Source organism: Pyxicephalus adspersus, chromosome 11 (assembly GCF_032062135.1).
Source record: "Pyxicephalus adspersus chromosome 11, UCB_Pads_2.0, whole genome shotgun sequence".
Lineage (NCBI taxonomy): Eukaryota > Metazoa > Chordata > Amphibia > Anura > Pyxicephalidae > Pyxicephalus > Pyxicephalus adspersus.
In genome coordinates this window covers 45,161,570-45,189,556 of record NC_092868.1, presented here as the reverse complement: position 1 = coordinate 45,189,556, position 27,987 = coordinate 45,161,570, and the positions used below count along the sequence as shown (strand labels likewise).

The 27,987-nt window shown below is 39.0% G+C and overlaps 1 protein-coding gene across 1 annotated transcript; it reads left to right on the top strand.

Moving 5' to 3' along the window:
- Positions 1 to 26,109, top strand: ZBTB40 (zinc finger and BTB domain containing 40). Its single transcript, XM_072425253.1, has 18 exons — positions 1 to 130; positions 2,905 to 3,908; positions 6,486 to 6,619; positions 8,060 to 8,267; positions 9,466 to 9,617; positions 10,191 to 10,383; positions 12,699 to 12,835; positions 14,124 to 14,322; positions 14,826 to 14,959; positions 15,088 to 15,256; positions 16,053 to 16,499; positions 17,137 to 17,343; positions 17,471 to 17,635; positions 18,073 to 18,287; positions 19,566 to 19,728; positions 20,418 to 20,504; positions 21,541 to 21,767; positions 22,636 to 26,109. Exons 2-18 carry the CDS (start codon positions 2,954 to 2,956, stop codon positions 22,858 to 22,860), a joined length of 4,017 nt encoding a protein of 1,338 aa, XP_072281354.1. The 5' UTR covers positions 1 to 130; positions 2,905 to 2,953; the 3' UTR covers positions 22,861 to 26,109.
- The last annotated feature ends 1,878 nt before the right edge of the window (positions 26,110 to 27,987 follow it).

Below are 27,987 nucleotides of genomic sequence, written 5' to 3'. Positions count from 1 at the left end.
GACGCCAGTCGAGGTCGAAGGGGAACTCTGAGGTATTCGGGCCTGTGGGACATGAAGGAGGAGGAAGAGGTGTCACAGGAAACCGGCACCGGAAGATAAACAGTGGGCTGTCATTGGGATAGCGGGACGGGTGAGTGTGCTGGGGAGGCCAGAATTCATGTGACGGAGGCAGAGCTGGAGCTGTGTTGACACTGACTTCTCCATGCACGGGGCTGCGGCCCAGAGATAGCTGGAGAGCTACAAGTTCCAGCAATTCCTATTGCTTGCTGCTATGACTGGTGTGGGGAGCAGGGAGCTCAATAATGGAGGTGAATTAGGAAAGATCCTGTCTATGGAGAAAAGTTATCAGAGCCTTCACTGATAATAGAATAAGTTCAGCATCCAAATCTGAATAGAGAGTCATTGTTTACATCACCATACACAGAGCCCCCCCCCCCCCCCCCTCCCCAAATCAAGAACAAGCATGGGTGAAGCACCGTGGCTGGTTGCCGGTTCAAATCCCGCTCAGGGTGCTCTCTGCATGGAGTTTGTATGTTCTCCCTGTGTTTGTAGATTTACATCCACATTCTAAAACAGAAGTCACAAACCTTATGGACGCCTAAATCCACTGAATCCGGACCACACATGCGCAGGGAGCCATATGTCACTTAAAGGGGAAGAATCCGCCCACTCTCCCATCGCAGGCTCAAACCTGCTTGCTAAATTCCGGGGTGGACCGTAAAAGTTGTGTCCACAGCCCTGCCCTACTGACCCCCCAGGATGTTTAGCAAGCAGGTCTAAGCCTGCGATGGGGGAGTGGATACAAGGGACAGAGCTTCTGATCCCCCCCCCCCTCAAAATTGGCCCTAGCCCTAATGACATATGACTATGAAGAAGAGTTAAAGAGGAACTAGACTCAAAATCCCCAAAAACACAAAAAATACACTTAACTTCAATCCCGCAGGGCAGTCCTATCCATCCGGAGGTCTCTCGTATTGGGTCCTGTGTCATCCCGGCATCCGTCTTCAGGGCCAGCATTTCGGGCGCCGCCATCTTCGCCTCTTCTACCTGGTTCTTCTTCCTACGTCACTCGACCCAGCTGCGAGATCAGGTGATGTAGGTTGGAAAAAAACTTGCCAACCTCACTGCGCATGTGAGATCAGCAATTTTTTTTTTTTTCCCTTTTCACGAAAAGGCTCCTTCTGCGCATGCCCGAGATGCGCAGAAGGAGCACCCAAGGAGGCTTTGTGCTCCCATTCATTCTCGATAGCCTAGGAGGGCGGTGTGGCATTAAAAAAAAAAAACAGAATTTTTACATTACATTAAAGGGTTGTCTACCCCCTTTTATGTAAAGTGAAAATTCTGAGTTTAGATATGCTTTAATGACATGACCATGAAGTCTATAGTGATGGGCAAAATATATTTACATTATTATTGTAAATAAAAAATACATTATAGTAAATACAAATTACATTATTATAAATACAAAATACATTATAGTAAATACAAAATAATAATACAGCCAAGTTAAAAAAAACAAACAAACAATGTGCTCCCCGGCCTCCTTTAGCTGGTCGGGCGCACCATCCAGCACTTTTCAGCAACCACCCGGCTGTTTTTGGGTGGTCATTGTTGAGTTGGGTCATAATTTAGGGGCTGCCACCCAGCTATAATTTCTTCCCACCCAGCTTGAAAACATTTCTGGATTGAACACTAAACAAGCAAACACTGCCCTCAATCTTCCTAAAAAAGGGTTTTTGCCAGACAAAAAAAAGCTTGCATTGTAAAAGCTTATATGGACTTTAAAAACATGCGTAACAGCTATTTTTTTTAATCTACAAAATAGTTCCCTGGGTTAATAAACTCTTATGAAATCCTGCTGCAAAAAGCTCATAAATGCCGCACAAAATTTTATGAGCAGCTAAATGCAGGTTATCCATCAAACCTGGAATGAAGTAGTTTGCTATTTCATTATTATTAAAAAACAGGATTTATATATCACCACCATATTACGCAGCACTGAATATTAAATAGGGGTATCAAATGACAGATAGATATAGACAGTGACATGGGGAGGAGAGGACCTTGCCCCGAAAAGCTTACAATCTAGGAGGTGGGGGAAGTAACACACAATAGGAGGGGGGATATGGAATGGTGGGAAGTAGTGAGGGTTTTAGGAGACAAGACGAGCAAGCAAATGTTTTCTATCCTGGACCAGATCCATTCCAGGTTTGCTGGATGGCCCAGGTTCACTGATAAGTGTCTTGGAGAGATTTATTAAATCAGGTCAATTGTCTGCAAAGTATGTGCTTGTACTCAGATATTTGAATGCGTGACCATTTGAGTGGTGTTAGCAAATGTAAGGAGTCGAATTTTGCTAAGGTTTGGAGTTAACTTATTTTTGTGTTTTTTCTATGTTTTGAATATGATTGAGTTATGTTGAAACTAGTTGTACACTTCTTATCACTAAACTAACCTCTGCTTCCCCCTCTTTTACCTTGAAACTCTCCCCTTCCTCCCTTCATCCATTTATCTGTTCCCTTGACATGAATAATCTGTTCTAAGAAAACCACAAGGACATTTGTCATGTCTGCTTGTTGTCTATAGTCACGCGATCATGCCTTTTGAACTGGTGTATAAACTGTGTGCAAGCAGTAAAGTTTTGAGAGTGATTTAACTACATGCTAGCGTGGTGTCGTTATTGCTCTCCCAGCGCTGAAGGCAGAAATCACTGAGCAGAGGGTCCAGAAGTGATTCGGGACTACTTGTGGGTGGGATTCTGGTATATTGCTATTTTAGTGTCTTTCAGCCTTAGAGTTATATGTGTTGTTAGAAATACACTAAATGTGACTTTAATTGTGTTTGCATAGGAAACAAATTAATCAAGATGCAGTAATTTTCTTTTTTGTTTCCTTGTCTATCCAGGAGAAGAATCCCTAAGAATACGACATAAATCAGAGATTATATTTCAAAAATGGAGCTTCCAAATTACAGTCGGCAGCTTCTGCAGCAAGTCTACACTTTGTGCAAAGAGCAGCAATTTTGTGACTGCACGATTTTTGTCGGAACATTTCATTTCCGTGCTCACAAGTTGGTCCTTTCTGCTGCAAGTCTCCTCTTTAAGTCTTTGCTGGAAACAACAGAAACCATTTCTATTGATGCCTCCGTTGTGTCCCCAGAAGAATTTTCTCTTCTGCTTGAAATGATGTACTCAGGAAAACTCCCACCCGGAAAACACAATCTAACAAAAATCATTTCTGTGGCAGACAGCCTTCAATTGTTTGATGTGGCTGTGAGCTGTAAGAACCTCCTAACGGAGCTCATGAATCACTCCACCCCAAGTCAGAAGGTAAAAGATGTCACTGTTCAACCAATAACTTTGGTTAAACCCGAAATCAGGTCTGCAGTCCTCAGGAGCAATGTTGTAAGTGAAACTTTTGCCATTGAAAAAACGTTACTGCCCATAAATACTGGAGGGATGTCTGTAACTTCTGCTCCTGAGCAGCAGGAGGGTGATAAAGTTACAAAGCTTGTTTCTTCTTCTGTGAAGCCGGATACTAATAGGAACCTGCAGACCGACAATCCTGTACTTCCTGAGCACTCCACAGAACAATTAACAAACCGACAAAGTTCCAAAGGTGCAAAAGGAACAACAGATTGTGTAATTGGACCTTCACTGATATCTGACAGGGTAGATAAAGAGCTATGTTCTTCAAAGGAAGAAACCTTGCCAAGTGTTCCATCAGCACATCAAGAGACCACTGATCAGCTTGTATCCAAAATTGTAGAGCAAGAAGAAACTGCAGATTCTGCTGCAGGGGATACTAGTACTGAAACCTCTCCAGGGCCCTCAGGAGACGATGGTGAACGGCCTCAAGCCAAGGATATAGCTGAGCCTGCAGCAAAGAAAAGAAGATTTGATAAACCAGGTAACACATTTGTTTTCAGATATTTTTTTAACATATTCCACATGGTAAAGGCATGTCACTGTGGATTATTAATTCTGTATAAAATGTGAGGTTTTATTTAAGGGGTTCTTAAATTACACAGTTTTATTATTTCTAATTAGTGGCACTTTCTGACATGTATGTCAACCTCTTCTTCAACACCTATCTATTTATCTATCTATTTATTAAACAGGGAATCCTACATTTCCTGGTGGCAATCAATTACTGCCATTGAAACACACAGAATCCCTTGTGGGAACCTTCCAGATCCATGTGTTTCAATGACAGTAATTGGTTGAGGGGATGTCTGATTCACTGTCTTATAAATAGAGCCTTTATGTTATAAATCATAGCAATATTCAAAGCCATCTGTCTATGAGCTGTAGCAGAAAGTTACCCTAATTCCTAAACAAGTGGCAATACACTGCAACAGTGTATAGATTAGACCAGCCATTCTCAACTAGGGCTGCTTGAGCTTCTCTTTGATGCCTGCATAGATGTTGGACCAACATCACTTAGTAGAGCCAGCTTTATGATTCCAATGATGTTTCCAATTGTCTGTAAGGGTCATCATTTCCACTGGCCCCAATTTTAGGTGTTTTTTTTTTTCCACTGACCCTGCATATATTGGTTTTATTGGGGATTCCTCATTCTGGTGTGCTAATTATTAGTGTACAAGGGGATGCTGAGAAGTTCCTGGTTTTGCCCACAAAGACGAGAGCCAGAGTTATGAAAAAACACATTTATTCAACATATTCCCCCCTGAGACTGATGCACTTGGTACAGCGTAGTTGCAGCTTTTCTAGATCGTTCAAATAGAAGTCCTTTGGTTGGGCAGCAAACCAGCTCTCAGCAGCACCTTTGACGTCAGAAATGTCCTCAAAACATTGCCCCTTCAGGTGTTTTTTCAAATTCAGGAACAGATAATAGTCCAAGGGGCCAGATCAGGTGAGTAGGGGGGATGGTGGACCAATTGGAAACCAAGGGTGTTCAATTTGGCAGCCACAACGTTGGACGTGTGCTCACGTGTATTGTCCTGCAAAGGAAGGATCCATTTTGGTCAACTTTCCACGGCGTTTCGTCCTTATTGCCTCCTTCAGCTGGTCCAGGAGGTTAGCATAATACTGTCCGGTGATACTAGAGCCCTGAGGTAGGTAGTCCACCAACAGAATACCCTCTTTGTCCCAGAAAACAGACACCATTACTTTTTTGTCTGTGTTCAGAACTTCTTCGACCAGGGGGTCCTGCTGTGGCGCCATTCCTTTGGCTGTTCCTTGGTTTCAGGATCATAGATGTGGAGCCAGGTTTCATCCTCAGTTACTAACCTAGCCAAAAAGTCCTGTGCAGCTTCAAAATGGGCCAAAACGGCTTTGGATGCTTCAACTCGTTCCTTCTAATCACTGTTCAAACATTTCGGCTCCCACTTTGCTGAAAGCTTGTGCATGTCTAGGATAGTGGTGAGCAAACCCAACACGCTCCCGTGAGATGTCATGTATCTGGGCTATCTTTTTTGCGGATATTTGCTGGTCCTTAATAATCAGCTCATGGACAGATCGCAGGTTGTTGGGTCAGTTGAGGTTGGGGAGCGCCCACTGCGGGGCTCATCTTCAATCGTGAAATGCCTTGAAACAAGCTTATCCAGGTTTTGACAGTGCTGTAGGAAGGACACTTCTCCCCAGTGTTTGTGACATCTAAGTGTGAATGTCCTTTGCTGACTTTGCCTGGAGAAACGAAAACTTCATGACGGCCCATAACTCCAACGACGTGAAACTTGCTTGTGCCATCACAGCTTCTCACTAAAAGAAAAAAACAGTTTAGGGAATTGCAAACACCTGATATTTGCACGGTTACATACTAAGATATTAGGCTGACAAATGCCCCCACACTCATTTTTCTATTTCATCTGGAAAGGGGCAAAGCCAGGAACTTCTCAGCACCTTGTAAATGTCGGGGAGCACTCATATTGGCTGCTTTGCTGGTCAGAAGATGTATGGCAGTAACTAGGTAAACCATATAGAAAATTTACACTGGTCATTCATCCATCACTGAGTGTAATTGACATTTTATGGCTTCCTGAACTCTTCCTGAACTCTTTATCTACAGCATGGTTGCCTTATTTGAGGCTTTAGCTATCAGCCCATAAACAACACAGAATAACTAAAAGTGGTGATATTGCACAGGCCAAGACTGCCATGTTGTGTTATGGATTGCATCACTATTCATCTATATTTTTCTCTCTGAACCCTCCCAGCACACAACAGAACCAAGGTAAACTTTAACATCAGCATTTTGTACTGGTATATTACTGGTACTGGTTGTAGTTTGTAATGCTTTTCTCCCCATCATCATATATGTAAATCCTGAGGCCATAGCTTTGACATTGATGAATGATTAAAAAAAATAAAAATGCTGCAAAAGTCATCTGTTTCTAAATTGTTGAGGTAATTGGATACGTGTGTTGTTTTTAGTAAGTACACTGTGTGTGACCTTTTAAAAATTTATACCTTTTGTGTTTTATTTCCTTGCGTGTTAATGGTGCTTGATGTGTTTTATGTTTAGATTTGGAAAAAGCATCCGGTGAGTTGGATTTTCTTATCCGATATGAGAGTATATTTAGCGAAGCGCTTTCAGACCCCCGAAGTGTTCTTGAAAATTTGGAAAAGTGTGAGGATATCAAAGAGGCAGATAAACAGGTGAGTGATGAAAAAAGGCACTCTTCTGCAACCTTCTGATTGTCTATAGCAGCCATTACAGTTCAATGTTGTTCAAAACAATACCCATTCAGGTTGCTTAGCATTATTAATACATAATAGGCAGCACTGTACAATGTCCATAGTCATATCACTAGCTGTCCCTCAAAGGAGCTCACAATCTAATGCCCCTGCCATAGTCATATGTCATTAATACAGTTTAAGGTCAATTTTGTGGGAAAGCCAACTTATCTAACTGCCTGTTTTTTGGATGTGGGAGGAAACCAATGCAAACACTGGGTGAACCTGCAAACTCCATGCAGAAGGTGCCCTGGTGCCAAGATTTAAACTTGGGCTAACCTCTGAGCCACCATGCTTTGTATACTAGCCTGTGACAGGGCTACAGGCATTCCATCTGATAGCAAGCCCTACCATGGGGTTTGTAGCCATGGTTAATGTCTCACAGGAGAAGAAAAGAAGTACAGCTGTTTTGCTTGGCAGGCTCTCCAGGTTATTTATATGTCTAGCTAACTGCAAAGATCAAAAAGCATGCAGTGTCATGATGGACAAAGTAATGTTATAAAGACAATTTTCTTTTTTCTGGGTATAGGCTTTTAAAAGATTACCCTATTTACGTCATTTTTTAATGCCCCTTTGTGTATAATTTTCAGAAATAATCAGAAATAATTTTACTCCGTGGCCTCTTTGGTATTGATAGAATTAGTCAGGCATCTCAATCACTTCTAAGAAGTAAGAATAAGGTTCCCTCATCTCTTACAATGAGATTGGTGCCCCCTAATGTTGCCATTTATGTCACTGGCCCTGGAACTTAGTATGATGAAAGGGATATTGTTGAATACAATTCTTGTGTTCACAAATATAATTGCAGATCTTATTTAATTATGGAGCACCAAGTTCTTGAATTCAGTGTCTGCCACAGCCAATGCTACGTGAAAACGAGGTTAGGGTCTCTGTATCTCTAATCTCTATCTGCAATCCAGAGCGATGAAATCCGTTGTCTGCTGAATAAAGAAGACTCATCACTTTCTCTTGTGCCCCACTGACAAGTTTAGCTGTAAATTATGAGAATATTACTGAGCAATAATAATATTTTTGTCTTTTTTTTTTTCATTACAAACTTTACTTACATACACAAATTTAACAGTAATTCTGAAGGTTCTGTAGTTTTAGAAAAAATATGGTTTTAGTGAGGCCATTGTCACAATTTAAAGTCCATTATCTGCATATGAAAAATAGAAACACTACCTGTGCTGCGGAATGTGTGTGGCCTCCAGTGAAAGGGTTAAACTCCAAGCTTCCTGAGCTTTGCTATTATAGACACAATGTAATCTTGGCACAGAGGTGTCCAAGTAAGCAGTGATGAAATGTCACCTAGTATATGATGGGTTTTTTTTCCACTTACTTGTCGTTGCTGTCTTGCAGGTTGTGGTAGAATGTTGCAAAGCTGAAAAGGGGAGTTCAACGTTTGCCAAACTTCTAGAAAAGGTTAAAGATGGTCAGGGTATCGTCGTTGAGACTGTTCTGGCTTTGCTGAAGTTGTGTCGAGACACAAATCCAAGTGTAAATGAAGCACTGCTTGAGAAGGAACCAAAATCCAAAGATTCTGTGAAGGAAGTGGCTGTAGATACAGGTAAACTGGAAATGCATCAATGCCTGATAATGTATTGTGTAGTAGATTTATTACCAGTGGTTTTTGGTACTTCTGTTGATGAGCCCCTAAACAATTATTTCCTATTCCATATAACATTCCTGTAAATCATGTATTCTTCCAAAACATCACATTTTCTTATTCTTATTATATTCTAAGATGGGTGTCAAACTTTGGCCCGCGGGCGCAAAGGAAGTGTCATGCAGCGCCATCTTCTTCCTTTTACTTCTGGCTATGTCACCCAAACTTGGCTTCGCAGATAGATAACTTTTACTTTATAAAAATGTTTATCAACCTATTTTATATGAAGTAAAAAAATTGTTGATAGGTCTGCTTTAATTTTCAGGGAGAAAGATATGAATATTTTAAACTTGTATTTTTATAACAATTCAAGTGTAGGTCTCTCTGGAGTATTGGTTATTTGATTGTTGAAAAGCTTTTATGTATTTATTCTGAATACTAATTTCATTTGTTAGCTCTAATTTTGTTGTGAACCGTGCTGTGTTTTTGACAAGATTTTTTTCTAGGCATATGGTTTAAAGGAATAACAAGGGGGTTGCACAAAGTAGGTAATGGAACTTTTGTGAAAAGAATTGGATAATACTTTGCATTGTACATATTGTGAGAAGTATTGTGCACTTTTCGTACAGGGTCCCAAAGTCCAGAGACTGATTTCATCAGCAGCAACTTTTACAATTCATCAGCAGCTCACCTTTTTCTTTGTATTAGTTGGCTGTTGATGGGGAGCCCATAGCCAAAATAATTGAAGAGACTGAACAAAGCACTAATGTCTTTATTCATGCAGAATTTCATTTAAAATAAAGTGCTAACCCAGCTGACTTTTAGCTCTTAGTCTGTAAATTAGACTCATAATGGTTTAAAAAAAGGCTTAGGGCTGTGTTAGGAGGCATTTTAAATATGATTGGGCTGAAGCACATCTAACACATGTAAAAAAGATGTTGTTTAGGCAGGACAACGAATAAGACACCCTATGTTGTAATGCAGAGTATTGCATCATGTGTACATAGGGGTTCTCAGAGAATGACCCCTCAGCGCAACAACACATAACATGATTTATTGCAATGCAGGTGATAATACTGGGCCCCCATACACATAAAATATAAAGCTTCTAGTTATACACGTTTTATTTAATTTCTCTTAACGGTCTTCTCTTCCACAGGGCCTCCAGCACCAGTGGAAAAAGAAAAAACCTTATTCGATCTTCTAATGGAACGGAGGGAAGAGCTTATCCAGTGTATTACAGAGCTCAGCCCAATCATAGAGTGTCTGGATACAGCAGAGGAAGGCTTCCTCACCAATATTGAGAAAAAGGTATTTAAATGGCTTTTCTTTAGGAAAGCTTGAGTATATTTGTGCATAAAAACACATGCTTCAATTTGTGTTATGCTCCTAAATTGGCATGTTTACTGTTCAGCAGTTACAAGACAGATGTGTGCTTACACACCATTGCAGCATATCTATTAAGTGCCGCCTTAAACCACACTTCATTCCCTGCAGAAATCAAAATCTGTACATCTGAAAAAACAGATGAATATAATAAGCCATTTTATCCAAAACAGCTCTGTCACTTTCTGGCAGTGATTGAGCTTGACTGTGCCCTCCTGTCTCTCACACATTCCTAAAGGCGAAGGAGTATGCCCTTTACTGGCTAATAGGAATGTTTTAGGACAGGATGTCATAGGCAAGGCCACTCAGAGTGCCCCTGCAATTGGGTTTAGAGAGAAGAGTTAAAGGTGCTACAGATGTATGCACCTCTGGGTTCATGTACTTATATTAAATAACATTTTATTTTATATATATATATATATATATATATATATATATATATATATATATATATATATATATTTTGTTGGAGTTATGTAACATTGACTATATTTATAGGTGATCACTGACTGCTGTGAAGGTGGGTCACACAAAGAAGCGATGGATAAACTGTTGAGAAAAGCATCAGAAACCAAAACCCTAAGCCCTGACAGTCTAATCAAGCTTTTTCAAGCTGTCAGAGAAGCATTTCCTGATCTCCACTTATTACTTGAACTACTGGAGCCACACAGCAAAAAGTCAAACTTCAAAGGTATAAAACAAGTTTTCCAACATGTTCTGTGTTTCACCAATACCTGATAAATATTTGTGGAAGTATTCACGTGAACTTCCTCAGAGCAGTGTGTGCTTACATCCTACTAGATTGTAAGCTGTTCGGGGCAGGGTCCTCTCCTACTGTGTCACTGTCTGTATTCGTCTGTCATTTGCAACCCCTATTTAATGTACAACGCTGCATAATATGTTGGCGCTATTTAAATCCTGTTTAATTTTAATAATAATATTAATAATACAAGGGTTCAGTTCTTACTGGGCACCTTATTTATTCCAGTATTCCCCCCAAAAATTGTTTTCAGCTGGGTGGTGAGAAGCTGTAGCCAGGTGGTCAAAAAGGGGGTGTTGCAAAACACGGCAAATTTACTGCTCCCAGTTGTTTATGCCATAGGTGTCCAGTAACCTCTTATTGTTTCAGTGTTCTACCTTCTCCCTATACTTTGTTCCAACTTTGTAATGCCTGCCTCATTATTATATCCAATTTTTCCATTCTATGTATTTTGCCACAACTGTCCAATGCCGTGTATTGTGACCCAACTTCCTAGTGTTCTAAGTTTTAAAAGTGTAATCCCTTAATTACAGAGTAATAATGAGAATGTTGTGTAACAAGTTAGGCTTAGTACATATTAGCAGCAAATAAACTGGGCCATTTACCCCTTCTGAGTAACTTCTGGCAACTGCTGGCCACCTAGCATTGGTAACAGACAATAAGTGCTGAGCTTTTTCAGACCTAGCAGTTTTTCTTAAGCAGCAGTGGTTCCTGGCGTGAGGAATGGACAGATGTAACCTTATTGCCAGTTTGAATTCAGCTTTAACATCAGATGTTGTTACACATGACTGTACCCTTCCTGTACCTGAACCCCATTAAATTTTAGTGGGCAGAGTTTATGTTCTAATGATGCCACAGTGATGAAGTTTTAGGAGATGTTAACGCCTCTCCATTCCAGGGAAATTGAAGTTCACAATGTTAGAAGTGGACCGGAATGTGTAACAGGGCAATGAAGCCCATTATAATGGGCTGAGTTTTTTTATGTTCTAAAGATGCTGTAATATTGAGATTGTAGGGGGAGAATGTGTCCCCCACTTGTACCTATATTTTAAGTTTTGCACCCCCCACCTCAGAGAAATTGGGGTTCAAAGAAGAGAAGGTATAGATTTGTGACAGGTAGGTATACATTTAGGGGCCCTACCCTAATGCTCCTAGTTAAGTAAGTGGGCCCGGGGGTCCCTAAATTGCATTTTCAATTTAGGACTGATAATTGCACTTTCCTTTAAAACAGCAACCCCAAAGTTAATTTTTCATACATTTCTTCAAATTCTTTAAAGCTGGGGGCTGATTGGTGGTTACTATTAGCTATGCATGTTCCCTGTCCACCCTGAAAATTTCAAGTCATTATGACATACACCAGGGGTGCCCACACTTTTTTGGCTTGTGAGCTACTTTTAAAATGACCAAGTCAAAATGATCTACTAAAAATAAAAATTTGGACTTAACTCCTGCTCGCGGTAGAGTTTATTTTGAAAGGGAGAGCTCTGCGATCTACTCGCGTTGCCTTTGCAATTTACCGATAGACGGCGATCAACCTGTTGGGCCCCCCTGACATACAGTTTAGAAGATATGAAAGTTTGTACACACAGAGCTGTGAGAATGCAGAATGACACGCAGTTACACACAGCTCTCACAGCACTACCGATGCTTTCTTAAACATGCCCACTTGGGTGGATACATTTTAAAAGTAGCTTTTTTTCTTTTTTTAAAAATAGAAATTCCAGCTTGTGCTATTAAATGGGGCCGAGTCTGCCTGTGTCTGACTCCCATGAAGGCTGAGCTCCCTGCCCACCTCTCACCGGCAGCGGCAATGTTCTGCATGACAGCTGAGCACAGAGCAGCCTCACTGAGATCCGTGCAGAGCATTAGCGCTGCAGATAGGAGGTGGGCGGGGGAGGCACGGCAGCTGAGTGGAGCAACCGGCTTAAACCTTCTGGGGAGAACAATGTATTCATAGAATGTTGTTACATCTTTGATGTTTTTTTTAGCTTGAGTTTTAGAATCTTTTAGGGAAAGAGTTGTATGTTGAGTGTCAGTCAGATACTGATGTTTATAATTATGTGTAAAATTACCTTTGTAAATGTTTGCTGTCCTTTCTACCCATATAAAAGAAACTTCTGTGAGACTGTAAATAGAGGAATATTGTTGGTAAGCCACTGTTGTGGCTCCTTGTACATTTCTCCCACAATCCCTTATCTGGCAACTTATTAAACCACTGTAAATGATTTTGTTTTACTTTAATACAGGCAAGCTGAGCACAGCTGATTATGGGGCAGAGTTGCTGAAACAATATCAGGAGAATTTCTCAGAAGTGGTAAACGATGCTGATGTCTTCCTCGGTGGCATTTCAACAGCATTGCATTTAACAGACCGTGAAAAAGAGGCAAGTACCCATTTCTAATCCCTTTGAAACAGTGAACTTTTTAGGGTCCATATACACAGAATTTTGTACTTGCCTCTGTGGGTTGTCTTTGAAGCATTTTAGAAGGCCCTTGAATGGCATTTTTGAATTTTGATTGTATGAAGCTGTGGTCACTTTTGTTGTGTATCACAAAGTGACATTGAATGTATTCATTTTTTCTGCAAGCATTTGTCTTTTTGTTCTAAACCTGTAAAAGCTGACCCTGGAAGGCAACATATTACTCAATAGATTACTCAATTTTAGTGGGACACTTCCTTTTATTTTTGGCCATGTCATCAATGAATGGTTCATTTGTAGTAAATGTATCCCTCAGGTCCTTCTCTGGTTATAGCAGAGTAAGCTTGCCTTTTTCTGATAACCCCTTGATAAAATTATTCTTAGTTGAATAATCCACTAGAGGGAGCAATATATAGAATTTGTTGTGTCAATAAGTACTTTATATGAACGCATGAAGAATTTTTCTTGTGCATTGAACAGCTCGAAAAAAAGTTCTAAATTTTTCTGTGGCAGTGTTGAGGGAGAGCTTGCTGACTGGCTTCATCTACCAAAAGCCAATCCAAGTGTCTTTATGTGTCCCACTTTGGCCAGACAGACTTTTGTCTTCATAGGAGTCTCTCTCCCTAAAGCGAAAGATAGTCAGAATTGTAGTTGTCAAAACGCCTCGCCTGTGGTCCAGGCATGGATGATATGAGCACCTTTCCTGCGAAGGGCAGAGCAGGCGAAAACAGGAAGCTGCGCTTACAGCGTCCTAGAGTGTCTTCTATATTTAATAGGGAGGGTACTTTCAAATCTAATATGAAATATCCCTAAATTTATTTTAAAGAGGAACTAAACTGAAAAGTGACAAAAAAATAAATAAATAAACTTACCTTTAATCTCGCAGGGCAGTCCGATCCATCTGGGGGCTGTCTAGCATCTGGTTCCGCGTCGTCCGGGAGTCCTCCCATTTATTTATTAAAGGTGTTGCATTTAAAAAAATACAAACAAACAACAGAATTTGTTGGTTGTCTTCCCTTTTATGTAAAGTGAAATTTCTGAGTTTAGGTATGCTTTATTGGTACCCTCTCATGGGTAATGTATTGGGAAACCACAATGCTCGTAAGTTTAACTCTCCTCCCACTTTTTCTAATTGCCCAGTGAGGGAGTATCAAAACACTGATCACAAAATTCCTGTGTCTTCCCTTCCTCTACAGTAATAAATTAGAATTTCAATGGTTTTCCTAAAAAAAAAAATTTCTTTTCTTTTTAGTTGATTGAGCAAATTGTCAGGAAAAACTGCAACACACGCATTTTCAGCGTTTTGGTGTCCACAGTCTTTGAAGAGCAAACTTTGCCTGTAATGGCCATGTGGCAGTTACTTTTAGCCATGGAAGAATTGAGCCCAGCTATAAAGTCTCTGATGGATGAGATTCGTAAAGAGCCAGGAGCCGATGTCTTCTTCCACAGTGGTATGACAGTTTCAGAAACATACAAATTGAAGGAATGTTAGAATTAAAAATTAAGGAAAAGAACAAAACATATCACAGTTCTTTTATAAAAGAACTGTGATATGTTTTGTTTTTTGTCCTGTCTCAGTGTCTACTGCCTAACCATTCCTTACACTTCTTGTCAAGAGAGGAAGTGATGGGAACATTTTTTTCTTTTAGTAAAGTATGGCTCTGACAGATATTTTTAATTGTTGTTCCTCCCCTTCTGTCCTGATGACATCCACTCATTTCTCCTCTTGGTGTTACTGGGATAAAAAGCGAGGAAGAGTCTCAAACAGAAACAATGCTGATTGCCTTGCTTTGGTCTTTAAGCACAATTGAGCTTTTAGGTCAGTCTGCATTGTGAGGAGAAAACTTACTGGTGGTGATGCACTGAGGGAGATATGCAGTAGCCTATAAAGTCAGACATTTTGATTACTGCTATGTTTGTATATTTAACTAGGTTTAACTTTTTCTGCTGACAGTATTGAACAGAGAAAATGAAGTAGCTGAAATTTTGATTCGCCATAGCTCATTAATTGCACGAGCGTTCAAGCAGTGTGAGCAGCTGAGTTCAGCGGCATCTGAAGATGAATCCCTGAATGATCTGGTGAAGGAGGTATGTGTGATAATAGTTTAAAGATAAAGTTTAATCTTCCTATATTTATCTTCCCTGGTTCCTCCTTTCCCCTCAACATGCTATATCCAATTTTTGATAAAACCTTTCTGTTTTGCTATTTTATGCAGATAGTAAGTGTACCAGACCAGACAGAAGATGAAGACTTGTCTACAAAGATTGCTTTAAGTTCTGCACTACAGCACTCCGTCCCTGTTATGAAGTTCTGCCATTTTTTGTGCACTGCCAAAGACTCTGCCCCTGATTTACAGCCTGTATTCAAAGATCTGGAGCAAAATGGTGAGATGTTAGCCAATTGTATATTCTGCTGGTAAATCTGCATTTGGTCCACAGCAGAGTTTTCACAGTATCTCTTCAGTCAGTGTACAGTGAGCAGACTGGAACGTCTTTTATCAATATAAATTAGTATCCAGTGTCGGCAGGGTACAGATTTAATGTGTTACAGGGTACATTCATGTGTTGCTAGACTTTAAAGACTTCATTTTAATCATGTTATATATTCTTCTCTGACTATATCTAGTTCATAGCAGGACATGCTAAGAGGTTTGATTTTATAATTCATTTAACAACCAATAGAAGTCGGTTTTTCTTCCTGTAACTGAGGTCAATTCAGTAAAAGATTAATTGGGATTGTTTCTTATTTTCTTATGATCTTTGTCTTGCTGAAAAAAAAAACAGAAGTAATCTATGCACTTTAAAGTGAGACAAGCATCAGAGAATATTACCTGCATATCTATTATTTAACTTGTAAATGTAAAATTGTTGCCCCGCACATAAGATATACCCCCTCCAGCAATGCCTTTACCTACCTTTCTGTCCATAAGGATAATGTCCTCCTTTTTCAGGCATTATCGAGGGTCACTATCTACTATATGCTGCTGGCAAACATTTCTAAATATAGGCAGAATATTTCTTGCTGCAGTTTTTTACCTTTGTAGCATTGCGACTTTGTATCATGTCACAATTTGATGTGGGGAGACTGAGGAAATATGTCTTAATGTGTGTCTTTTCCCGAGTATTATTTTTAAACACAAAAGAGGACTCTGTATTAAAAAGTAATGTCTTCCTTATTCAGGGCTGCTGGTGGATGGTAAGTGCAACTTCTACAATGAAGACAAGTGGAATGTTGTCAATGACTGTCAAATGGATGTCATTGAAGAAATTGGAGAAAGGAATGAGGAGGATGAGGAAGCTAAGGATGATGAAAATGAAGAGGTGGATTCAGAAAAAGAGAGGGCAGAACTTGCTCAAGAAAAAGGTTCAAAGAAAAACTTTATCTGCAAATCCTGTGACAAGATCTTCCTCTTTCGCTGTCGCCTGGAGGTTCATATGAAACGCTGTAAAATGGCCAAAAGAAACCCTTTACAGTGCAAGGACTGCAATGTGGTTCAAGCTTCTAAAAAAGAGCTGGACCAGCACAGAGAAGAAGTTCATGGCTACCTAATTTCACGTAATAACAAAGGCAAAAGGAGAATGCTTGTTACTTGTGACATCTGCGGCAAAGAGTTTGCTCATCCATCAGGTAATGTATGATATTTTTGTGTTTGAATGAATTATGATATTGAGTTTCACTATCGACAACTTGGCAACTAAAGTAGAGACCCATATTTGACTTTAATAAAGCCAAAAATAATAACCATTGAAGATTTTTTTATTTTTAAACTTTTGTGAATGATGGTCACATTTTTTATATTCATTTAAACACCTTTTTTCAGAAATGCTGTTCTTGAGAATAACTGAGTTTCTCTGCCTCATGTTTGCTGTTGTTTAACCCCCTATGTTTCTGCACCATTACACTGTGAGTGTAGGACATAGTTGTAGATCCTTTTACTCATGTATGTTCCCAGCCTTCCGGTTTCAGTGAAACTGGATTTTAAATAACTTGAGAACATTTTGTGGCAGAGTTATTCCTTACATTTAAAATTTCATAGGGACAAACATGTAGCCTGAATTTTGCTTTAGTCCCTGCAATTTTGAATTTTTTTTTGCATGTTGTTATCCTAAAATATTCTAAGGCAGCAATCAGCCATGCTTTCTACAGGTTTTTTTTAAAGGATAGTGACATTTGGCAATTCAGGAAATAATCAGAAAAACATCTCTGCATTCACACACGATTATATAGATTTTCTTACAGAAATTTTATGTTTTGTCTCACTTAGGTCTTCAGTATCATAAACGGACAGAACATTTTGACGAGAAGCCATTCTCCTGCGAGGAATGTGGTGCCAAGTTTGCTGCAAACTCCACCCTGAAAAACCACCAGCGTCTTCATACAGGCGAACGTCCCTTTGTTTGCAAGCACTGTCACATGACTTTCACACAGGCCGCTGCTCTCTCCTACCACACCAAAAAGAAGCATTCTGAAGGTACAGTAGGATCGGCATTTTTAAATTGCATATATAGAAGTTGTGGTGCCTATTTAAAATAATATATAATTCCAGTAAAGAAAACAACCACCTTTCCAACATAACCATACTTCTCTTTTAAATCCAGGAAAAATGTATGTGTGCCAGTACTGCGACGCTGTCTTTGCACAATCCATAGAGCTAACGCGACATGTTAGGACTCATACAGGAGATAAGCCTTATGTTTGCCGAGAATGCGGAAAGGGATTTAGCCAGGCCAATGGGCTTTCCATACATCTGCGCACATTCCACAGTAAGTTCTGTTCTCTTTCTTTCTCTTTCTGTGTTATATTTAGGGTCTCTTAATATAAATGTCCACTTATTGGGTATTGTGTAAGGGAGAACATGATTTTACATTGTGACAAAGCAGCACATACTAGATCAGTGTTGGTAATGGCTGTGTGTTGTATTAGCAACAACTATATTACAAGAAGCCTGCAATCAGGTTGGAACAGACATCTCAAGCAAATTAAGTCACTGCTGCATTCTCCAGTTCCTTGGTTGTTTTTTATGATAACTTCTTTTAGCAAAAATTGGCGGTATGGAGAGGATTTTCACTACTCATTTTTACTCATAGATCCTTTACTTGAAACAATTGTTAAATGTTAAATAAGAAAATTATTTTCAAAGGGGCTTGTGATTACCTTGTATTTGGGTGTTTGGGATGCTGATATGTTTCCTTTTCTCCAGACATTGAAGATCCATATGACTGTCAGAAATGCAGAATGAGTTTCCCGACTTTGGAGGAGAACAGACAACACATCCAGGTTGTACATTCCAAGGAGTATCACCCGTGTCCGTCGTGTGAGAAGATTTTCAGTGCACCTTCTCTTTTAGATCGTCACATTGTCACGCATGTTGGAGGAAAACCTTACAACTGTGATATCTGTGATAAGGCATATCAGGTTGGTGGCTGTCTGTTTTTCTCTAAAAGTGTGTGTGTGTGTGTGTGTGTGTGTATATATATATTTATATCTTTTTTTTAAATCTGAGAACTAAGGGAATCCCAAGGGTTGTGTATATACTTTATTATTGTCAGAAATTAAGACATTAAATATTGGCACAACCTTTTTCTTGGCATATATAAAATATGAACGTTTTACTTTCTTTTATGAACTCCTTCACACATTTGCTGTAAAAACTTTAGAGCTCAGTGGCACAAGCTTAGAGCTTTAGAGTCTTTAGAGCTCAGTGGCACAAGTGGAAATTAAAACATGATTATATTATCTTAAAGGTCAGCCATTTATCTCCCTACAGAGCTTGTTAATGTGAAGTTATTTTCACTTTTATAAAACAAAAAAAAAAAAACATTTTAAAGTTAGACAAACATCATTTTACAAATGTGTAAATGAATAAAGCTGTAAATAAATTGACCCAAAACCAATATAGTATTCCTTTACAGAGTAGCCCCTGACTACTAGTATTCTCAGTTGGATCCTCATGATATACAGAAATTAAAGCAGTTGTGGAAATGTCAAAACACATCTAAATTTCCTTGTTAGAACCAAATTCTGCATATTGCTTTGTGTCAGAAACCTTCAGGTTTGTACCATTTAATATTTTTTTTCCCCAACTAGTTGGCTTGAACACAGAACTACCTGACAAAATAAATGTTTCTTACAAAATTTGAAATCTAATTAGATTCAAATCTGCATTGGATGATAAAAGTTTGAATCTGATTGCTATACTTCTAAAATGTTCAAATTATTTTATTATTTGGTCTCAGTAGGTGTGAGTAAACACAGATGGTTCTGCTAAATCTAAAGAACATGTCGGCTATACATTCAGTAGCTTAAACACGATTTGGTAGCCATGTTTACAACATACTCAAGAAGAATGCTTGGATGAAGTTTAAAAATGGTCATCATGTAGATTTTGTTCACAAAGTCCGTATGAAACAGAACTTCAGTTTGTATTTTTGGTACTTATTTCCACTAATTTCCCTGTGCATTATAGCTCTGTGTTTTACATGCAGAGCTATCTGTAATGGCCTTGTGGGAACTTGCAGGCCATTCATTTGTCATGGTAATGATGTTATGCAGTACTCAGTACTTCAGGACTGATGTAATATTGCGACTGTCCCAGCCAGTGGGGTTACTATTAGTGCAGACATCAGCATGACCATACTGACATTCTTCAGTTATTGTGTTATAATAGCATTTCGACTCTTTTTTTTTCTATAGCAACTATCTGGCTTGTGGTACCACAATCGCACACATCACCCTGACCTGTTTGCCGCTCAGAATCATCGATCTTCCAAGTTCTCTACTGCACAGTGTAGTTCCTGTGAACAGGTTTTCTCCAGCACCTCAACACTCCATAAACACACAAAATTAGAACATCCCGGTGAGTATGCAGTAGTTACTTCAACCAAAATGAGGGCAGCTTTGCTCTGTCAACAATAATTGAATAATTTGCCTTCTTTTTTTAACGTATTTTTTTTAATATTATTCATAATAGGAGTGGTTAGAACATGTCTGTTTTTTTCTAATTTCACTGTTCACGTTGTTAAGATTTCTGCTACCCTGAAAGAATATCACCAGGACAGAGAGAGGGAATCTCTCTAGCTGTTAGAGCAGTTACATTTTTAGTGGGGATCTGGATCTTCTGTCAAGTATTAGTTGCCTTTCACCAAACTAGTTTTGATTTGGATGGCGGACTTGGCCCATCCAAGTTCTTAGTAGAAAAGGAAACCATTGAATTCCAGTTTCAAAAAGACTTAATGTTGTACAATCAGAAGTATGTTGCAGTCTGTGATTGATTTTTTTACCAGTTGCTAGATTTCTTCTTCTTACTTGTGCAATTTGGCTGAGGTTGGACCTCTCAAAAATGTCATTCTCAGCTCATTTTCTGTGAGGAAAGGAAGTTAGGTTCCACTAGTTTTATACAAATATAAGCAATGAACAGAATTGTTGTGATTCTCCCAATAACTTTAGAATCGGTGACTGGTTAATCTATAATCTTCAGCTATGCTGTGGGAAATGATGTATCCTGCGTGCTAACAAATACATCAACCCTTTTCTGTTCCATTCCAGATGATAAAGCATACGAATGTGATAAATGTCAACAGACCTACCCCACGCCTGCGGCACTACAAGTTCACATCAAATGCAAACACTCAGGCAAGTAACAGGCAATTCATAATAAAGAAGCACAGAAATGTCTAGTCATGAATTATGAGAAATCTCTATCTACAACCTGCACATACATCAGAGGACACTGGGGGAATTAGGAATAACAGAGGCAGCAAATGCAGTTGTCTGATGATTTTAAATACTAACATTCAGCTTTGAAAGGGTTTAAGGCAAATGCCTAATTGGGAAGTAGAAAATAAATGCCTACTGAATCAATTTAAGTACTTTATGAAAGCATACTGGTTCTTTATTCGCTTTAAAAATGACTTGGTATTACATGTAGAGATTTTTAAATTGGCCACTAGATGGGGCTATGTATTCTATTACAGCGGTCGCCAACCAGTGGTCCGTGAGAAAATTTTGCTGGTTCGCGGCTCTGGCTTCCCCTTCCTGAGGGGTCACGAGAAGGACACCGCTAGGGGGTTTCGCCAGAGCTGTGGATCACTGTTCCATTATATCCCTCCTAATATGAGTCCTATTAGATTATTAATAAACAGGATTTATATAGCGCCAACATATTACGCAGTGCTGTACAATAATTAGGGGTTGCAAATAATTAAAATTTAATTTGCTTTTGAACCATGTGTCTTTAGTAGTTTCTATGACTTTTCTTAATAAATACATGATTTACCTATCCTTTGTTGAACCTCCTTATGTCTATATGCAGTGATATTTCTGAGGGTGGGTTTTCTAATGGTTGCAACTGTGGGCATTGCCTGCAAAATGTGTTTTGAAACGGTCACTTATAATTTCCTTTGGGAACCAAGTGACACTGCAGGAACTGGGGGACCGTTGACAGTGTTTTTGAATTGCCCTGGACAAAGACATTCACGGCATGATTTTGGGGTATTATTTTAACGATAAAATATCAGTGACAGTGCATTTTTGAAATGCTTCCTAGAAACATTGAATATCCTATTGCAAGAGGCGATATATCTTGGATCTCCCCTTGACAGTCGTGGATGTTTACAAGTCATAAAATGTATTGTTTGCCTATAACATTGTTCACTCTTCTCCATTTCAGGGTCCCAGCCTTTTCAGTGTCTTTATTGCAGTGAGTGTTTCCAATTTCCCGGAGCCCTGCAGCACCACGTGGCCACTCATCACTTTAATGAATCAGAAAACACATTTGGTTGTGAGCTGTGCGGGGAACTTTTTACTTCACAGACTCAGTTAGAGAGACACTATGAGAATGAACACCCCAACATCGTTATAACAGAAAGCGAATCAGGAAATGCTCAGGTTGTACAGGTATGTGATATTTTTCGAGTAGAAAAAAAAATTGTGCTTGGGACAGTTTTTTTGTTCATGCCATAAATTGTCTGTTACCTTGTCTCAACACTAAAGAGACCCTGTCACCAGACCTGTTTTCATTTTTAGTCTTCAAAAAGTAAATTCTCAATATCCCCATTCAAGCATATGTTTCAGAGGAATTCATCTCTGCTGAGTTCCCTATTGTGCTTGTTAAATCTACCACTGCTCCTTCCGTCCTCTATTGGTACAATATATTCTGATGATTATATTTGGCTCCCCACACTGCCATGAATTAATTTTGTCATTTATCTGAGTATGACAGAGGAGCTGCAGATGTGGCTCATTAATGTCCATGCTAGTCACAACTAAATGGATGTGCAGGGTGGTAATTATTTTAAGTTGGCCCAGAGCACTGCTTTAAAAGTTGGCAATATTACTTGCATTTTAGTGCAAAGTCTAAAGTAAAGAATATTTTAAAGTGAACTTTGAAATTTCCAGGTACTGGCCATTCTCTAAGTTTAGTTTACTCTCTACCATTATAGGTCATGCATTCAAAAATATTTTGGTAAAGTGGTACCAGAGTGAGTAGTAGGTTCATTTAAAAATTATTATATATGCAGCCAGTAGTAGCAGTGTAAGGATCATACCACTAGCAATCCTGATGCTAGTGACAACTGGTCAGTGACCGGGATCGCTATAAGGGGGCCAACTGGAAATTAAAATACTCGCCTTCTTCCATGGGCCCCTCCATGGTTGCATGAGCAAGACTTCTTACAAATTAGTAAATTTTTTCCATTAGCTATGATTGGCCATCAGGTTATGATTGGCCTGTGACAGTTCTAATCCTTCTTTGTACTATTTCTAGGTTATACAGACTGAGGATCAAGTCACCACAACAGAACAAGTGATCACCTTGGACGAATCGGAGCTTGCCGGTTCTCAAGTAATTGTGGCACTACCAGATGCCCAAACCAACCAAGCTAACGCTACAGAACTAGTAGCTGTCAGCATGGAGGATTTATTTGATGGAACAGTAACTTTAATTTGTGGAGACCCAGTCCCCGGAGTAACTCAAAGAACTCAAAGCTAAGGAAACTTTCCATGGATTAAATATATTACATAATTGTAATTTACTAAATGAATTTTTATATCACATTTGTTAAAATTTTCTTTCAGTTTTTTTCCCTTTTTAATACTGTCTTTACCTCATTGCTTGCTTTTTATTTATTTTTTTCTCCCCTCCACCACTTTAATGACAGAATGCCTTTGTTTGCCCATAAACATTTTCAAGACTTGGTTTTAGTAACCACACTAATTGCCTTCCTGTAATGTTGGCATATTGCAGATCTGCCTAGCCTGTGTCATCTAGTCTGTATTTGTGAAAGCCCCTTAGATATCACAAGTGAGGGGGATACAATTTGCAGCAACTCACACCAACCAATCAGATTTTATCTATCAATTTTCTGGTTTAAAAGAATTAGAATTTCAAGGCCCCTTCTCTACTTGATTTTGCATTATCTGTTCCTTTTCATTAAAGAGCCCTTGCATTACTTGGAAGAATCAAAGTAAATAATATGCTGCAAGGAAGGTGGATGAAGAAGACTGCTATTGCTTTTCGGACATGGAGTTGCTTGGTTTCCAGTGCAGCCAAATATTTTAAAATACCTTTGTTAGCCTGTTATCTAGTGATCTGTTTCACCTGCATTGTTGGTTTTCTATATAGGCTGACAATGCTTGTGTTACAAAGTACTCTGCAGAGAGAAGAGGAGGATCTTTTGGAACTCCAGCAGTGATCTTACAGCCATGTCCGCCCTCTCCTGTAAATGATCCAACAGACATATGCAGAAAAGACAATATCTAGGAGTAAGAGCATGCTAAAAGGCTTTTAAAAACATATTTGTTACTGTTTTTTCAATTTCTGGCAAAGATAACTAAACCATACCCTTGTATTGTTTAGATACATCTGTCTCCATATGGTTGCCTCAAAATGAAATGCAAAGTGTAGCATTAAAGCATACCAAATTTACAAATAACCAGGAAATTTTGATTAATATGCTTTACAGTATTTTTCTTTTGTGCACAAAAAATGTTACCCCTAGGTACCTTATAAAGAAAATGCAAACTCCTCTCTATACACTATCATCTAGACCTGGTAGAATACAGAAGATCTTCCCTTCATCAGTAGACATGGAAGGTTACCTTATAAGTTCACGGCCTGATATTTATAAGAAGGAGGCCTTTAATGGTTGACAAGGAAGTAGTTTGTTTACTATTATTTTGGCAACATTCACAAACGGCTGACTTACTCATGCCTTGCCAACTGTGCATGTGAGGTAAACAAGAAGTAGTCAAGGCCCACTAACAAGCAAGGCCTAACTACCTAACAACATGCTGATGTCATAGCTAATCATGTGTGCAGCCTAATGGAAAATGCAAAGCTAAATAGCTAAAATGGTGACCTCTTTATCTGTAAAAGAATAGGAGAGTTTAGTTTGGAAAAAAAATGAATACGTTCATTAATCTTATGAATTGGTGAAATTATGTGATAGACATGTGGGTATATCCATTACAAAAAAAAACAAAGTTTTTTTGATTGGCTTTGGAAGAGTTAGGCTCTTTTCAACAAAACCTTAGTGTTGTGCCGCATGCTCAACCCTACTCCTATTCAACTGTGTAGGAGCAGTTTGGAAATGCTTTGTGCAAGCATTGGCATGCAGTTGCTATTGTTGTGGGGTTGTGGCACAAATCCTGGAAGGGAAATGTTTCTTCTTGTCGTGTGATTGCTTTTCCTTTTGAAGAGGAAGGAGCACATCACGAACACATTTAGCTACGGTGTGGCATGCCTCTTCTGAAAGCATAGCAGCAGTTTGCCAAGTGCTTGGAAGCAGCTAACCAAGCAGTTTTCAACTGAAAGTCCTAAAGCGGAACTAAACTGTACTCACTGGATGCCATCATCTTTCTTTCTTATTCCGCCCAGCAACGGTCTTCGGCCATCCTGATTGGCCGTACTGGGGATACGTAACTGCAAGTTTGTTTATCTTAGGAACATGCAAGGAAATCTGGGAATGGCGGGTGCTGCACATCTTCAGCTTCGGTTTTTCGAGTAGCAGGTAAGTTGGGGTATTGTTGAAGGAACATCGTCTGTCTCTTTCTGCAGTAACCAGCTGCCTGAAACGCTTAAATTTAAAGTGGGACTTTAGTTCCTCCAGTGTCGATACACCTGTTGGTGAGATTTTTATTTCACTTTCTGTCCCTGTGACATGGCCAAAAAATGAAAAGACCAATTTTTATTGCGGCAGGGAAACCTTAGGCACTAATAAAGGTAACCTAACAATTTGTAATCATTCTTGTGTTACTTAAAAAAAAATTACTCCAGTGTCTCCACTGCAGAGATTTTTTTTTTCCACCCAACTCCAGTTCAAAGGACTACAAAGAAAATTTTTTTCTAGCCTTCTTTTTCTGATTAAAACTATTAAAATACTTTCTCTTGTAAAGACCAGTCACTTCTTATCTGACTACTTGTGCAGGGTTACTGGTCTTGTATCCACTCCTTCCTATAGTTTTCTGCAGGCAACCTGTTGTAGACAAGCCTTCTGCACCCCTACCATAGCTCTGCTTTGTGCATAGGTTATATAGAGCACAGTGAAGATGCTACAGCCACCAACACCGCCAGGTAATAACTTTTTGCAAAGGCATTGATACACACACATACATTTATAATCTCTTATGGCTGTTTAGGAATGTATTCACATGAACTTTATTTGTGCTCGGAGATAAGCATTAATAAACTTTGCACTTCATCTTTGCCTTATTAAGCCTGTAATTCTGGTTGGCTTCATCTTAATCATTGTATGCTGCAGCAAGTGTTCTGGCAAGATGGGTATTTCAGAACCCAAGACTTTCCATGAGGCTGACCCAAAAACAAATAAAACAACAGATGGAATGCTGAGAGCTAAGTGTGACTCGTGGATCGCAGTCTGGGGATTGCTTGATACAAATAGATTGTAACATTTAGTTCAAGCCGCACTGGTGAACATCACAGAAAATTTATATCAACAGACTTGAGTTTAGAAGAAGATGGAATATATATACAGAGAAACCAAAACACAGTGAAGTGAGGGCGGGCAGCCTTCTATGCATATACAGGTTTATTTTGTACAGCAGATTCATAGTTCAATATCCATGTTTAGAGTTATTGGAAATGTTACTTTATATATTAAAGGACCAATGAGTCTTAAACACAAGCTGGTGTATATTTAAGAATTGTTAATATATTTAAATATTTTTATGTACATTTTTCAGAAACTAATTAAAACTATAGCTGAGATGTGAGAAATTATTGCATGGGTGTATGTTTTCCTCTATGCGTGACAGTTTCATTGCAGGACTTTAGTTATCTTTGCCTCATCTTGACGAGGCTATTCAAGATCCAATAGGAAGCAGTTAAAGATGAACACAAGGAATCAGATATGCAAAACCAGATTTACATGTCTATGGGCTTTGTAACTTATCTACCATATTGTATGACCAGGGAGTTGATGCTACTGTCCACTGGCTTTTCATCAAGCTGCTCAGCGAATCATCACGGCAGTATAAGTAGCAATATATGTCCGAAACCTACATTAATAATAAATATACCGGGGGTTCCCTGAAGACCTGAACATTTTTTTTCAAGAGTTCCCCAATGTCTTTGTTTAGCAGTATTTATTCATTGTCCAGTTCACATGTTGAAGACAAGCTGGGAACTAAACTGTTTTCTTTGCCTGCAGTTAAAGCAGTGAGGTCCCCATTTGGCTGTGGTGTCTTCATTAAAAATCTACCTGAACATTTATTTTATATGGCAGGTAAAACCACTATATGGACTTACTCTGTGTCCGTTTTTCCAGAGTCTCTAATTATATTGGCTTCTTTAAAAATAGAGGTATGGTTCTTGAAACATTCGTTATTTTAGAAGAACTTGTGCTTCATGGTTGGTGGTCCTTTAAATTTACAAATGTGGAATGTAAAGCTGATCTGTTACCACTTGAGATCAAGATAGTTTTATAAGGTTAATTCCATTTTCTCTTCCTGTTAAAAAAAAAATGTCGCAAAAAAAAAAAAAAAAAAATCAGTCCAGGTTTTTTCATGGTCAATTTTAATTCTTTCTATAAAAATGTCAAAGTAGAGACTTGGATGGTGTTCACCATCAATGAATGCGGAACAATTGTAGTTCAAGTGATGCCCTTTAGTGGCTAACTTATTTATTTTAAGTTCATTACATTTCAAGTAAATTAAGCTTTTTGGGGTGGCTTAGTGCCTCCATTCCATGGCCCATCACAGCCATTTAGAAGTAGAAAAAAATACATTCAAGGGTTTTGTGCCACTTTTTCTATTCAGGATGATTGTCTGCCCAACCAGACTAATCCACTGGTCTTTTCAGAGTTCCTTTGTTAATACCCCAAAATAGTTCATTTCAAGGTGGCCACAAGGACACAGTAAAAGAGATTGATTCATGTCCTGAAGTACTGCTGATACTTGTATAAGCTGTTCACTGCATGAATGAGCTGTCAAGGGACAGGTTTCTAAGTGGGTTGCCCTGGGCCAGACTGGAGCACTGTGCTGTCAGACACTAAAGCATGCAGTAGGAGACAGACAAAGATCACCATGGCTGCTATGGGTGACAGTTTTGCAGTGCTTTCATTGCAAAGAATGGTGTCACCCTATTGAAAAGTAAGATGCAAACAATTCTGCTGGTAGGAGCAAGATCAGCATTAACTAAATTACTAGACTTTTTTGTTAGAATTATTAGACTAAAAGGGGGCTTAAAAAACAGTGATGCCATAATAGTTGTTAGAATCTTCATAACATACTTGTTTTAATTTGTGACCATGGTTCTATTTTAACAAGCACCCAAATAAGTATTTCTTAACTAGGATTCCTCCAGAGGTTGCTAGGGCTTCCTTTGGACCTCTCAAGTCAGTTTACCTGACACCAGTGATCTTTTTGGCTATCTGTAAGGGTCACCTTCTTCCCACTGACCAGCAATATAACAGGAATCCTTCCCACTGATCACTACACTAATGTATTGTGAGCTGTGGATATAGTAATTATAGAAGTAGTTCCCTGAAGACCTGAAAATGATGTGTTCCCCATATTGTAAAGGTCAAGAAAGGCCGCAATAAGGTAAAGCAAACTAATAGTAAACAATAAAAAAATATGTTTATTTAGATCTGCAAGT